The sequence below is a fragment of the Plectropomus leopardus genome, chromosome 19, assembly GCF_008729295.1.
Source record: "Plectropomus leopardus isolate mb chromosome 19, YSFRI_Pleo_2.0, whole genome shotgun sequence".
Lineage (NCBI taxonomy): Eukaryota > Metazoa > Chordata > Actinopteri > Perciformes > Serranidae > Plectropomus > Plectropomus leopardus.
Window position 1 is genome coordinate 26463763 of NC_056481.1, and position 16599 is coordinate 26480361.

Genomic DNA, 16599 nt, shown 5'->3' on the forward strand with positions numbered 1-16599 from the left:
TGAGCTCTCCATTGCAAACAACACAACACATTAAAGCAGTGTGACAAAATGATGCGACACTTGCAGTATATACTGAGGTGAAGTATTCACAACTCAAATCCACTGCAGAATGAGAACCTGAAGAAACTGTAGGTGCAATATTTAAATATAACAAGTAAGGCTGTTTGGTGTGCCTTTAAACCCTTAGGGACTGTTTGATGCATTTTACGCACTTTTCCTTCTTTTTTGACATTTTGGCTGTCTTCATGCATATGGCGTACATTTTGGCAAGATTGTGTATTTTTGTTCAATTTTGGAATTTCATTCTTAGCTCCTATAGTAAGTCTAAAATACACTGTGGAAACTAAATTGTTACATTCAGACTGCTAAGTGCAAAACAATGCTCCATTGAAACCCATTCAAACTGCAAATTTTGATCCCATAGCCATCAAAGCATTAAAACATGTATTATATTATTTCTGCAATAACAGCTCTAGCAGCGCCTGCTGCATCATGCCCGAGGGAGCCAGTTCATGTGACCTAGAAAAGCCAAAAAAGTGTTTCCACTGCAGTTTTGACAAATATGGCTTTTTAGCATCTCGTGAAATCCAAACTCAAGCAAGCATAATAACTTTTTTTTTTTGAGTGTTTTTTTTTTTTTAATTGACATGTTTCATTAGGCATATTTTATATTAACTATTTCAATTTGAGCAATTTGGGTATTAAACACCTGCCTATTTTTTATTTTGGTGTGAAGCACCAACCAGCTCTTATTTTAGTGAGAAATTTTAATTTCTGAAACAGACCACCTTTCGTTCCCACAGTCACCTCCCACTGGATTGTGTCCAGTTAATCAACAAGTCTACATGAAAATGGAAATATAGTTTACCTTTATTTAATACACTGATGCTGATATAACAAAAAACTGTCAACATATGATGTCTTTTATCTTGTGTTTGTAGACTTATGTGTTTCTGCTGACATATACAGTACTGTTAATATGTCATACTTCAAAAAGGGGGTTTGGTGTAGGTGTAATATTTTCCACCAGGAGCAGGATGGGAAATAATCTTAAAAAGGAATCTAGTTGTAGTCTTGGAAATAGTGACTCTGCAAGATCCCCAGTCTTTTTGAAATGTTATAGTTTTTAACAAAACTCCCAGTGTCTCAAGATGTCAGACTTCAGTCTCTGAAATGTTTTCTCATGTCCTCTAATGTACGGACAGCATACCTGTTATCTTAAGCACATCTGGTAGACAGATGCGCTGGAAAATAAAAACATATCAAAGAAAAGCACTGAGTTTCTGCGCACTGTGAGCAGAGTCTATAAGAGACATAACACTGGTCAAAGACTTTTGCCAGGTAACGTTATCACAGTAAAAAGTAAAGGAAGGCTGCTGTAAGAGCAAAGGAGAAAACTACAGACTCTCAGGCTGAAGAATGGAAATGACAGTCTGATTAGGTTTATCTGACCTAAATGTTGCATTTACAATATACTGAGGTCATAGGCAGTGTGGACTTTTTAGGATTTAAAGGGTAAGTGGATATGCTTTTGCACGTTTCAAGTCTCTTTTTGTTTTCCTGAGCGGCAGTGTTGAAGGTAATCCTTGGTGTTTCTGATCTCTTGTAGTTCAGAGCAGGTTTTTTTCAATAGTACCTCATTGTGTTTGACTTATGCATGTGTACCCTCGTGCATAAATCAGTTGAGGTAATATGCATCTTTTGTCAATATTTATTGAATGTAAATTACTGATGGTGAGAAGCTTTGTTGTAAAAAGTGGACACACAGCTGTGTGAGAATGTTTTCTTCCATCCTTGCTTTCCATAATAAGTCAAAGTGATTTTATTAAGTTAACAAAAAGGTTTCTGCTGCTCTTTATCTCTTTTGACCTTATTATGACCTCATTAGTTTTGTCCATCTCAGGATGACGGATGACTTCATGCTGATGGATGTAAAGTAAGGCTGACAATTAACTGTTTTTATATCAAAATCACAATTTGAGGCAATTTTCAAATCACAAGAGCTGTGAGTTTAGGTAAAACTTATTACCACCCAACAACAGTATAAATGCTGCCACACAGGAGAAAGTTTGAGCAGGGGACAGGTCATTTCACCAGTCATTAAGACAACTGTTGCTGGCAGATTTGGCCCACAGCTGGTCAACATAAACGTATTTATTATAAACAAAATGTTTATACTGAATTGTTTATTACACTTAAGTTTTAGCAAAAAGGCAGATATTTGGGGAGAACAGAGCACTATGGCTGGATAAGTAAGACTAGGATTTAATTGCATACATTCTGTGAGATTTTGTAAATAGATGTTTTAGTATAGTCTTGTTAAATGTGGACCCCTAAGACTTCAATTCATTCATAATTTGTGCAGTTTTTGGATTCTTCGCACCCACAGGTATATAAGAAAACAAAGGTAAATTAAATGAAATCTTTTATATTATTTTCTACTTTCATTGAGTTCTTTTTTTACCCAACATCAGTCCTAATCATAATCTTTATTTTAACCCTTTAAATGCCAGGTTTTTGTCATGATGCCACAATGTTTACAGGTGAAACAAAATAACACAAAAAATGAATTATTTTCAATATATTACATGCAAAGTAGATTATTTTTTTGATGATGACAGCCTGGGATATGACAGTGATTAGCAGAAACATTGATTGTGACAGTGCACCTAGTGGAAGTAGCATGTCTGTTCTCCATATGTCAAATATGGTTAAAATTGTCATCATCAGGTAGAAAATAGTAAAAATGACAAATTTCAAGACAAAAGCCCAGAATGACACCCAGAAATAATACAAGTAACAGTTTTGTTTACATAGTGTATTTTAGACTTACTGTAGGTGCAGAGCTGGAAATTCACAGATGAAACAAAAATATACAATCTAGCCAAAATTTACAGCGCGTAAAATGTGCCAAACATTCCCCAAGGGTTAACGTCCCATGCTGCTCAAGTGTCACTGAGCAAACCATTTACCCAGTTGAGCTGCTGCTGTGTATCTGACCCTGACCTCAGTGTGGAGAAACAGCATCATCCCCATGAAGGAATGACATTATGAAAGGAATTGAGTGGCACATAAAAAGAACAGAAGCTGCTCTGTTCTTTGACTCATAATAATCACTCAGAGATTTTCCTTCATCTGTGCCGTCTAGCAGTTTGATCCAGAACAATCTGCTGTATTGTACGAATGGATTACCCTAATGAGAGAAGGTACTGCCGTTATCTAAACCAGTGTGTGTCTCTGTGTCAATGGGGAGAGTGTACTGACTGGCTCCGCAGGGCTCTCAATGAGCAGAATTGTGCTAAAGGCGACACAGACTTCACTGTCTGAGACTGCCAGGCGGCGTTGAGCAACAGCGTGGGAAAAATGAAGCACCTGAAGCAGGTACCCATGTGAACCGCAGACGAGGATTTAGCAGCGTCACAGCCGCTCATTAGCTCTGCCTGCCTCATGTTCAAACTTGATGCTCTGTTTCCTCCCTGACAGCTATGAACACACAGGTGAGGTGAAGGATACAGTTTGATGGCCCCGGAGCGGGTGCCGATGGCCAGCAGCTGCAGGGAGGGACTGTAGCCCAGAGCGCTGGGCTGATGGGGGAATCCATGCTCCACAGTCTGAGGAAGAGACAGAGTGGACAGACGGGGGAGGGTGAGACCAAGCTAAGAGGGCAGAAACAATGTCAGGACAGGATAGAGACAAGAGACTGCAGATAACACCGTGTGGACAAGAAATAGGAAGGACTGCAGATAACACGGAAATATGAATCCTGCCGTCTCAAACCCACCCTCTGTCACTTCCTCTGTCCTGACTGGAAAATGTGTAGCATCTTGCGGGAGAACTTCTTGTTTAGTTAACTGCTAAATAATAAATCGGGATAAAAATGCCGTAACCCTTTGAAATCTGGATCGACATCACTTTTCTTGTGCTGCTTTCAGATGCTGTTCACAAGTATTTAAACCTTTGAACTTTGAGCAAATAGGTGCACTTTCTTTCAAAAACATGGGTAAAAGGCAATTAGCAATTTGGTTCCACAAACTGGAAGAAATCAGTACATTTAGAAAAAGCTTTTTAAAAGGTAGGGAAAACATCTAAGGAAAAGGGAAAGCTAGGGAAAAAACTGATTCTAATTTTCATAGTTACATAATTAAAATTTTGTTACAGAGTTATTATATATTTTTAATAAGCTTTCACCAGGGCATTTCCTTGTTTTGTTTTGTCTTGAATACATTTTCTCATTCTCTTTTAATTAACTTATTATTATTTTATTTTTCTAGGGAAAAAAAAAACAATATTTCATATCACAAGCACATCACACTCACAAGCTAAGGAAAAAAAACTATATTTCTAATTCTCAAAGTTACATGTTTGACATTAGGGTACAGAATTATTATACATTTTTACGAACTTTCCCCGGGTCATTTTCTTTTTTTTTTTCATTCTTTAAATAATTTAGTGATTTTTTATTTATTTAGAGAAAATAAAAAAGGCACAAAAAAACAGTTCTAATTGTCATTATGACATATTTAGAATTATGTTACAGAATTACTTTTTTTTAAAAAAAAAAACTTTTTCCTGTTGTTTTTCTTTTTAAATTTGGAGATTTTTTGGACTTTTTACTAGTTTGTACATCTTGGGTTCATTTCTCCTTTTGCCTTCTTCTCATGCCAATTTACTCAGGTTTCAAAGGGTTAAGTGAACACCTGAGTGTGTCTTTTTTTGGAACATCTGAAGTACACTCCTTCTATACATATGGCATTCTCCAGGGACCAGAATGTATTAAACTTTCTGTATACACAACAACAGAAATATGCTTTGTCACCTTTTGTCAGATTCATAAAGCCCTGTATAAATCCACTCCAGCAAAATATCACATATGGATCTACTATACTACTCTCTTGTTGTGTTGTGTCCTGTTCTGTGCTTTGAGTTATGGGTTCACTTGCCTTGTTGAACTGGAAGAGCTCCTGTTTGAGTCGGTCTCTGTGGGACTCCTGGCCGTGTCGCTTGAACCTCTTCATCCTGTCTCAGCACCAGCGTGGAGCCTGCGGGCCCACTGACACACGCTGCAGGGAGCACAGACACAGGATGTGAGGACAGTCACTCATTATCATCATTTGCACGGTCAAAAGTTTAAAAACATGTCTGTAAGATGATTGATTGTGACTTCACGTGTGTCTTCTATTAATTTCTCTCTTTATCTGACACACAAACTTAAGGCCCTCACACACCAAGTCCTGATTTTTGTCCAGAGTTGCTGCAGATTTTAAAAAGAATACAGCCTCATATTTTTTTTGCATTTTTGTTTAATTTTCTGCATTTCTCCACATCAATCAAAAGCCTTCAGAATCTTTTGGACCAAGAACCAGACAAGATGAAAATGTGGTGTAACGTGCAGGACATATACATACACAACAACGAACAAGACAGAGGTGGAAAGGGGGCCAGAACAAAAAAAAGTGAAAATAAATGGAGGTCATGTCCTCCTCTTTCATGACAAAAAGAAAGTAATGTTAGCCTAACCAGAAACACACAGCATACATAATGACGCTTATAGCAGAGTGCACTTTAATTGCTGCACAGTATCATTGCATACTTTAGGTAGCTGTGGTACCAAATGCAAAACAGGCAAAGTCTGGTGACAGCCAGGGAAATATGTCCTATAACATACATCAAAAAAGAAAAATACAGATTTAGTTTGCAAAGTTCTGTCATTTTGCCAGTATGAAGAGAGGGAAAGTGGCTGAGCTGGAAATGTATTGCATGCAATCCTTATTTCATGAAGATGATTTAAGCCCATTTCAGAGATGCATTTCATTACATAAACAAGGTTTCCAACACATTAATTTATTCCTGGCGGCCTGCCACGATTAAAACATCTGCCACAACAAAAAGATTTTGCCATTTTTGGAGCTGGACCATTCATTAGGAGCACTGTTGATATATATATTGTTCAGTTAAGTATTGCACCTCTTGGAGCACAGAGTGTACTCTTGGCACAGTTGGAGCAGAAGAATATCAGGCACAATGAAAGTGACACAACAGTTTATTCTGCTAGGTCTGAAATTTTGCATTCACTTGCAGCAGCTGCTCCTCTCATCTATTAATCCTTACTGATCGGCTCCTCTCATTTATCATTTCTAACTGATTGGCTCTTAGATCAACAGATACATTTTCCACCACACAACTCACAAACTGCTGCAGAGGGGGAAAAAAAGCTCCCTAAAGCTGTATAACTTCTGTAACACTTCAAACACAGAGAGAATCTAAATTGAACTGGGCACATTTACACACGAGTAAATCATTAATGGAGATGTCAGTAAATAAATAAGCTATAATATTTAAGTTTTCTTGATTGGTTAGTAATAGGAGCTGCAGGGAGGGGAAACACACCAAACACAAACATGAACCACAGCCAAGCGTATCACTAGCAGAGCTGACATACTCTCACAATGACATTAGTGCACATTAGAAAAGCTACAGACTTGGCTTGAGTCTGCCTCCAATGTGACCCCAACCAGAGTGAACACTCTTTGTGGATAGCTGTGTGGCCTTTTTCATTGGTTGAGTGTTAGCAGAGTGGTAACTTCAGGAAGAGTTTGTAAACCTTGAAGTGCATATGTGTGTGTCGCAGTTTATGAACGCTACCATTCTAAATATGTACCTTTGAAAATCAAATATAACAGAATTGCTGTCATTCAGAATGAGATTGCAAGCATGCCTGATTAATTGTGCAGCCCTAACACACACACACACACACACACACACACACACACACACACACACACACACACACACACACACACACACACACACACACACACACACATACATGCGAACATGAATAATAGGGGACTATCTAAGTGTACTATCCAAGAGGGAACCTTTATTAGCAGTCATTTTAAAAATACAAAACTAGAATTGAAAATTTACTTTTGAGGTCTTCTTTCACAATATTACTGCAAATGTGATTTTTACAATTTTTTAAAGAAATTGCCAAGAGGGGACCTGAAGCCTTGAGCGACGTCTGCCTATCAAAGGGGGGACATCCATATACTGCAGTCAAACTAGTTTATCCTGGTTCTCTCACCTATAGAGTGCTTCTTTTTCACTAAAACTTCATTTGTATCTTTAAAAATGGGTATGTAAACTTTATTGCTTGCAATATATCAACATTTTTTGTGATAATAAATATTACAGAAATAATACTTGCCAAAGCAAAGTATATCTTTTAAAGAAGGCTCCCATAATCCTGTGAATTCAGTTTTATCTTACTATTTACTGTTAATAACTTTATTGTTGTCTTTGTTTTATATATGTATATATATATATATATATATATATATATATGTATATTTAGACCAGACCAATTGTAACTACCAATGTATCACCAAAAATTCAGAAAAATAAATCTATAAACGAGTAACATTATACATAAAATGATCAGCAATATAATTACTTATTTTAATAAATAAATATATATTTATTTTAATTAGTTAATCACTATAAAATGATTTAACACAAGTCTGTGACTAATCCTTAAAAGCTGTTTGCTTCCAAAAGAAAGAAATCAAACTGTGACATGACAGATGAGCTCAGGTCCAGAGAGTCAGTGGCGTTTCTGGATTTTGTTGAATCTGGCTTTCACTTAGCATAGTAAGTCTTAAATTGCATTTATAGATGCAGTGATGAACTGTGTTCACTGTCAGTGGTTTTCAGTGTCCCCAAGCTCATTTTGTGATATCATGTTGGTATTTAATGCAGTGCAGCTTTATGGGTCAAAGGTCATGGCCATTCATTTTTGGTTTTTAGCCTTGTCCCTTTTATGCAGAGATTTCTCAAGGTTCTCTAAATCTTTTCATGCTATTATGGCAGATAGTTAATGGATTTGAACAGCAAATATCTTGTTTTGTAATGTATTCCTTTGTGTTCACAATAGTTTTTCAGTGATGGATGAAACACCTGTGTTTGTTAGTGTATTTTAGCATTATCTAATCTAGACCCCATTCAAAGATGTTTGTTTTTTTAATGACTACAGTCTGTAACACATACTACACACACTGGCATGCAGCATTGTCACAGTGCACAGAGAGTGTGCGTGAAGTGAAAGGCACATAATAAATGTTACGATAAGTTCACAATGACACTCAGCTTTAAGGACTTTACATTCCAGTATTGTAAACTGAAACTTTTCTTTAGCACTTAAAGTTTAACTGGTATGTTAGTGTTTTTGATGGGCATTGAAATGGTGATGAGCCACCAACAACTCATCTCAAAACCATCACAACAGGATACACATCTATGAATGGGCCTTCATAAGTCGACTTCTGTTTGTACTCTTTGAACTTTGCACTCTAAAAAGAAAAAAAAAATGTCCACACTCCATTTCCTTTTGTAAGAAAACTAAAAAAGGAGTTTTAAATTAAAATTATGTAACATCAAACTTTGACTTGACCTTTAAAATTGTTCAAATACTTACCTGACCAGTTTTCACAAGTAGTGAATGTCAATCAAGTTTTCAATATACTTGTGTTCTCAGTCTGTACTTAAAGAAATGCAACTTGTTTGTTGGTGCACATTACAGAAGAAGGTCCACCCTTGAGTAGGATATAATGACATGAGTCCACTGTTGGCTGGTACATAATGTCACAAGTTCCTTCTTAGATAGCACGGAGTGACATTCACACTCAACCATGTAAAGCACATACAAACATATTTAATAATACTTGTGAAAAAAAAATCTCATCTGAATAATGTTACATTTCTTCTTCAAATATGATTTGTTAGTATGTTTGTGTAACAGAATATAAAGGCTCAACTTTAGTGGCTGGCTTAACCTTTTTATGGCTTGATACTGTATTAATGGGAAATTATGCCCATTTCTAAAATACATACATATTATTTCTATGATCTAAGGCAGTCTAAAAACATTAGTAAACATGGGCAACTCGCTCCCATATCCAAAAACTGGAGTGCTTGTGATGTCATGTGATATAAAGTGTAGAGTTGCTCCATTGATATGAAATTGTGAAAGATTTTCTAGATGACACTGAGAACAGCCAGAACAATGTTATAAGTATATGGGAACATTTTCTGTTACAGAACTGACAACACCAATATAATAAAGTTCATTGGGTTTAAGGGATAACAAACATTCTGTTGGTCCCCAAAATTAGGCTCTCGATGAGCAGAAGGAGCAGCTCCAGACTTTATACTTCATGACATTACAAGTCTGAGACTTCTTTCTCTAGTGTCTAGATCAGAGATATCACACATACTGGCTGATCCCTTGGCCATGGAAAAAACATACTGGAATTCCTACTTTAGATGTTCACCTTTACAATGAAGGGTTTCCCAGAAAGGACCAAAACGATATAAAGGTCAGCAACAGTATTTGCTGATTAATCATAAAAATAGATTTATTATCAGACTTTTACTGGAAATTCCCATTAAGAGTTATTACAAGCACAGGATCTCTTTTACAATGTATGTGTGTGCTTTCAATTTATATGCATAAGAATGCATTTTCTTTGTTGATCAACATTACAGAAAAAAGGGCCACACATATAGAATAAAGCGACGGTGGTCCCAAGTTGGCTGGTACATAATGACACAAGTTCCCTTTTGGATAGGACAGAGTGATATTCACACTCCACCATAGATTAATGAAAAAGAAATAGAAAGGTGCATTTTGTAAAGAGAAAAATATCTAATACAAAAATGTATCTATTCAGTAAAGCTTCTCATTGTTTAGTAAATTGGCACCAGAAATGTTGCCATTGTAGCTTTTTAAAATAAAGGCTATAATGTGAACACAATTATAACTTGTCTTAATATTCACTGTGACGTGACAGATGAGCTCAGGTCCGGCGGAAGTTGGCAGTGTTTCTGGATTTTGCTGATATCTGGCTTTCACTTTGCATAGTTAAGTCTTAATTTGCATTTATAGATACAGTGATAAACTGTGTCCACTGTCAGTGGTTTTTAGTGTCCCCGAGCTCATTTTGTGATATCCTTCAGTCATGTTGGTATTTAATGCAGTGCAGCTTTATGGGTCAAAGGTCATGGCCATTCATTTTTGGTTTTTAGCCTTGTCTCTTTTATGTATTTCTCAAGGCTCCTTTTCATGCTATTATGCTAGGTAATGGATTTGAACACCAAATATCTTGTTTTGTAATGTGTTCCATTGTGTTCAAAATGAATAGTTTTTTAGTGATGGATGAAACACCTGTGTTTGTAAGTGTATTTTAGCATTATCTAATCTAGACCCCATTCAAAGATGTTTGTTTTTTAATGACTACAGTCTATAACATATACTACACACACTGGCATGCAGCATTGTCACAGTGCACAAAGAGTGTGCATGAAGTGAAAGGCACATAATAAATAATATAATAATACGATAAGTTCACAATGACACTCAGCTTTACAGGACTTTAAATTCCAGTATTGTGAACTAAAACCTTTCTTTAGCACTTAAAGTTTAACTGGTATGTTAGTGTTTTTGATGGGCATTGAAATGGTGATGAGCCACCAACACCTCATCTCAAAACCATCACAGCAGGATACACATCTATGAATGGGCCTTCACTAGTTATCTTCTGTTGACCCCATTCAAAGAGGTTTGTGCAACCCAGAACTAAGTTTTTATTATTGTTATATCTATTTTTTGGTTGTTTTTGATAACTATAGTTGGTAACACATAGAGTTGTAAATTAGTTGGCAAATACAGGGCTGGTATACAGCATTGTCACTGCGGCACAGAGAGTGTGCATGAAGGCATGTGAGATTGCTAAAATAAGTTTACATTGACACTCAGCTTTACAGGTCTTTACATTCCAGTGTTGTCAACTGAAACAACTCTTTAGCACTTAAAGTTTAACTAATGTTAATGTGTTTCTGATGGCCATTGCGTTAAAAATTCAGACAAACAGAGCCACTGAGAGCCAAGATGCCCTACTGCTTTAGAGGGCCACTTAATAAATAATTACCTTTCAATTATTTCAGTGATATTACATACATGTGGTTATTATGTCACTTCCCAGCAGATGTTTCTTCATGTGAAAAACATGTTTAACTCCTTTTTTTGAATAGCTTGTAGTCAATTGTGCAATTGACGACAAATGTGGAATTCTGCTTGTATTTCTACTCTTTACAGTTTAACATTATCTTACCCAACATCCACTTGTTTAACACAGGAAAGAGGAAAAAGCCATGTTTCAGTCAGATCAGATTACAACATCTAGGATATGAGAAGTAAGCAACCCTGAAGCCCAATGTGTAATGTCCTCACGCCCATAACGACCATCGTCAGCTAGAAGAAACCATCCCCCGCACTGCAGGGAATCAAGGCCTGACAGATTTTCACAGGCTGACTTGCAGAGAATCAAACCCCTCACCCACTGCAGGTCACTCACTTCTTAGTGGCAGCAGTCTCCACTGTTCAACACTCAAAGTTAGGATCTGAGAATCATATGGGTGCTGGTCACTCCACCTCTTCAGTGTAGAAGAAATTACATATTTTTGTCCACTTCATCAACTGAAGGCCAAGTAAATATAAAAATATATCTATAAAACTGTGTGTGAATGTAATAAAGACAGATTGCTTTCTAAAGAATGCACAAAGCCATTGAATCAAATGTACATAGATCATACAGAGATGAATAACATTTTTTTTCACACATATGAATACTCAGCCTCTTTTAGGGATGCATCTTACTCCATAAATGTGGTAATTTTACGTGTCGGTATCATCTTTCTGAAGCTGGCATTACTGTATTATAGGCATCATTAATAATTTGTTAACTGACTGTTAATTATACTTTTGTCAATACTCCTTGATAACCAATGAAGAAATGATAACTAATTAACTTTACCCATTATAAGTAATGTTATAGATTGTTATTTTATTAGTCAAATACCAAGACTTATACAGTCTTGTATAAATACATAAACTAAGTATTAATGGTTTCCAACTAATTTGTAAACCTTTGTAAAAACAAAAAAAGTAAATTATACAATATAAATATCTCTTGGATAGATAGACCAAATATTTATAACACTTTGTTAACTATTAATAGTTGGTTTGAAAACTGTTTATAAACATTGTTTGGGATGGTTTCTATAAAGTTGCAACTGCTAATGGTAATAAACTGTTAAACTGTTAACAAATACCATGTAGCAGATCTTGAAATACTATTTGGAAGACCATTATAAAGTTGCAGTTGCTATTTAAATCTTTTGAGTCACTTAATAAATAATGTCTTTCTAAGCACTTTGTAAGGTATACATACATGTTTGCCCTTCATTAAATTTTTAATAGGTTACAAAAGTTGCAAAACAACAATAACCCACTACATTTATCTTTGGCTCAAAGTTGCATGTCAACATTGACTTTCTGTTCATATATGTGTTTAAAATGATAATCACACAATCAGGACACAAACATGTACTCTTTATGTAGCTCACCTATAAAACATTTAAAAGGGCCAAATTAGTTTTACTCCATACAATCAATAACCATTGACAACATTTTAACTATCTAAATAATGTTTGTAGATGCTTTACAGAGTATCTAATTCTGTAGTATTGTTTTACCTCTTTAGTTAAAACAGAACCTTTTATTATTATTAGAATAATGAAATGTAAACTTGAGGCAATAACCTGTGCAACATCAAAATGGTATGTCATGAAATAACAGATGTAATCATTAGGTAACTGAATATGTTCAACTACTTAAATATCCATAATAGTACAAGTTTTGAAAAAAAAAAAAACAGTATTTAAAATGGGAATTAAAGTGGAGAATTGTATGCCTACTCCGTACAATTTCAGGGTGTTCTTCCCAATAATCCAGGGATGTTGTACTAACCAAGATAAGCAGTGTGTGCTACTTGTTAAACCCAGGATGGGGGAATAAGTCACGTTTCAGTCAGTCTAAATCAGATACAGCATCTTGGATATGAGAAGTTAGCAACCCCTTAGCTCAATGTGTCGTGTGCTAATGACCATCGTCAGCTAGAAGAAACCATCCCCCGCACTGCAGGGAATCAAGGCCTGACAGATTTTCACAGACTGACTTGCACAGAGTCAACCCCCTCACTCACTGCAGGTCACTCACTTCTCAGTGGCAGCAGTCTCCACTGTTCAACATTCAAAGTTAGGATCTGAGAATCATATGGGTGCTGGTCACTCCACCTCTTCAGTGTAGAGGAAATTACATATTTTTGTCAGCTTCATCAACTGAAGGCTCATAAATCTAACAATATATCTATAACACCATGTGATTGCTTACTTAATAATGCAGAGCACCACTGAATAAAATGTTTAACATCTTAGAGAGATGAACAACAATTTTTTCAAACAAATGAATATTTAACCTCCTTTAGGGATGCATTTCGCTCCATAAATGTGCTGGTAATTTTACATGTCAGTGTCATCTTTCCTAAGCTGGCTGTTAACAGACTGTTAATTTCACTTTTGTCAATACTACTTGATAACTAATAAATAAATTGCAACTACTGATGGTACGCTGATACACTGATACACTACTGATGGTATATTGTTAAACTGTTAAAAAATACCATGTAGTGGATCTTGACATATTATTTGGGAGGCCATTTTAAAGTTGCATTTGCTGTTTTAAATCTTACAGTCACTTAAAAAATGCTTTGTTTCTCAGCGCTGTGTTAAGCATGCATACACGTTTGCCCCCATTAAATGTTTTATAGGTTAGAAAACTATTTATTTTCATATATAAGTTCAAACTGATTTATGACCAAACCTTTTAAATTTATATCACTGCAGCTCAAATGAAAAGGGTTCAGGAGGTGAAAAATGGACTACATAAATTCAACATTACAGATCAATAACAAAACCTATGTTACAAAACTACAATAATCCACCATGTTTTTTCTTTGGCTCAACGTTGCATTCTGACATTTTATTTCTGTTTCCTGAATATGTTTAACATGATGATCAGACGATCACTCTTACTCTTTAGTTTTGTTTTACTCCTATAGTTGAAACCAAACCTTTTATTATGATTAGAACAATTAAATGTTAACTTGGCACAATAAACTATGTAACATCACAATGGTTTGCCATGAAATTCATGTAATTATTAGGTGATTAAATATGTTCAAATATTTAACTATCCAGTAAAAAAAAGTACTACTTTTGTATCAGTATTCAAGCTAGTGGGAATTTGAGTGGAGAATTATATGCCCAATCTGTAAACTTTTAGGATGTTCTTCCCAATAATCCAGAGATGTTGTACCAGCTAAAATAAGCACTGTGTGCCACTTGCTTAACCCAGGACAGGGGACAGACCCATGTCTCAGGCAGTCAGAGTTGGATGTAACATTCTAGCTAATATAAATTAGCATCTCTGAAGCTTAATGTGGAATGGCCTATTGACCATCGTCAACAACAAAGAAACCAACCCCCACACTGCAGAGAATCAAGGCCTGGCACAGAGCTGCACACGCTGACCCCTCACCCTCTCCAAGTCACTCATTTCTCAGAGGCAACCTTAAAGGCACATGGGTGCTGGACACTCCACTCAGTCAATGTGGAGGATTGTTTAATGCTTACATCATAAACTAAAAACCCTTTAAGGAATTTGAAATTCTTCATATAAACCAAAACTGTGTTGAATAATAATAAGTCCCTCTGGGCACTGCAGCATGCACACAGAGAGATGGCAAATCATTTAATCCAATACAAAATGAGTAGTCAGCCTCTGTTAAAGACACAATCCATAAATGTGCTGGTAATTTTGCATGCCAGTACACCCATTTAAAAACTCTCAGTTCCCTCTCCTACAACAGAAGACTTCAAAGGTCGTACACAGCAGACAATCCAATCCAAATCTCTCAGCGTTATTTTTTATTTTACTTGAAAGTGAATCCTATTTTGATCCTAGTTCTGCAGTTTTTGTATTGTTGGCTGTTTTATATTTCTTTAGTTGTTTTAGTAGTTGTAGTTGTTTTGGTTTTCTTGAGATCTAGTAATGTGTATATACAATTTTATCTGTCTAATGCAGATTTAAGATTAATTTAAAACATTGGAGAAAATATAAAACAAAACAAAACAAAACAAAACAAAACAAAACAAGAAGTGTCATTTTGTACAGGCCAAGAGGGGACAAAGTGTGGACTGACTTTCCTTTTTTAGAATTTAAAGTTAAAGTACAGCCAAAAGTACAGCCAAAAACCTATAGAATTTGAAATAGTTCATCTCAGCAGTTGAACAGAGGGTTTCAGAGGTTAATCATTCCTCTAACTGACTTATCCCTGTAACTGAGACAAACTGATTGCTCACAAAACCTCCCATATTATAAATACCATTAAAGATTGCTCTAGTCATTTATATCATGATGGGTTGTCAATGTGTTTTCAACACAAGGTAAAAAGGAGCACACTCTTAAACAGCAACTCAAAAACTTATTCAGGTGCACGATTCAAAAAGCAATGTACGAAAAAACTAAAATGATATTTCTATCTCCAATTTCCTAAAAAAATAAATAATTTTATTATTACATTTTTGTAAGATTATTTTCTTTGAACAATAATAATGCATCTAACTTCTTTTTTTCCTATTCTTTGTCATTTATCCATGTTGAAATGGGAATGTCACTCTATACTATATATCTAAGATGGAACTTGTGTCATTATATACCAGCCAACAGTGGACTCATGTCACTTTATACAACTCAAGTGTGGACCTCTTTTCTGTAATGTGGAGCGACAAATAAAATGGATTCCTATAGATGGGCACACATACATTGGATTTCAACCATAACAATAAATGCCAAATTCAGCTGATTCCTGTGAATTCTGGGAGACCCTGCAATTTTGTCAAATCACTGCAACTATACAGAATTCTTAACTATTTAAACCGGTTAAAATCTGATTTTCACTGTATGTCTGCCCACAACTAATCCACTCAGTTCCTCAGTTGCCCTCTAAGTATTTCTGAGTGGCTCTGATGTTTTACAAAGAAGACTTTGGACCAGCAAAGCTATTTTTAAATTATTTGCTTCATTTTATGCAAATATTGGCTCTGAAAAAGGCATCATTCAATGATGATGAAACTTTATTCCTTTTTTTTAAAAAAAAATAACATTTTTGTTTTAATATTCTTTTCCCAATAGAAAAAAAAACTTTAAATCCTCAAAAATAAAACCTAAAACTTGCATGGCATTTTTTTTGCTTGTAAAAACTGTTAAATGGAAGTTTTGAGTATGTCCATCCATATTCTCAAGTGATGCTAGCCACGCAAGATGTATGCAGATGTGCCTCGTGCTGTCTGGCTGTCTACTGACGTATAATAACAATGCCGCTGGCTCTGTCCAGCTATGTTCTCATCTCACATCATCCTGCCATGATCCAGATTGATGCAGGTATGCCAAAAGCACTGACAGAGGGAATGTATTTGAAAAGTTAACAATGAGAATGGACTGGGGTAGCTCCCTTTTTAAACACAGTGTCAAGCTATAAAATGGTAAAGACATCCACAACGGCTGAGCCTTTATATTCAGTTACAAAAATACATACTTACAGATCCTTTTAGAAGCAAAAAAAAATTACATGATTTAGTTTA

The 16599-nt window shown here is 35.7% G+C and overlaps 1 protein-coding gene across 2 annotated transcripts in view; it reads right to left on the minus strand.

Annotated features, from left to right (window-relative positions):
* The window catches only part of llgl2 (LLGL scribble cell polarity complex component 2), a 60580-nt gene that overhangs the window by 24719 nt on the left and 19262 nt on the right, over positions 1-16599 (minus strand). For both annotated transcript variants that reach the window (XM_042508332.1, XM_042508331.1), the window contains exons 2-3: positions 4941-5060; positions 3514-3611 (exon numbers count right to left, since the gene is read on the minus strand). In XM_042508332.1, the coding sequence (XP_042364266.1) occupies positions 3514-3611; positions 4941-5015 (173 nt within the window). In that variant the 5' untranslated portion in view covers positions 5016-5060. The remainder of the gene's footprint in view (positions 1-3513; positions 3612-4940; positions 5061-16599) is intronic.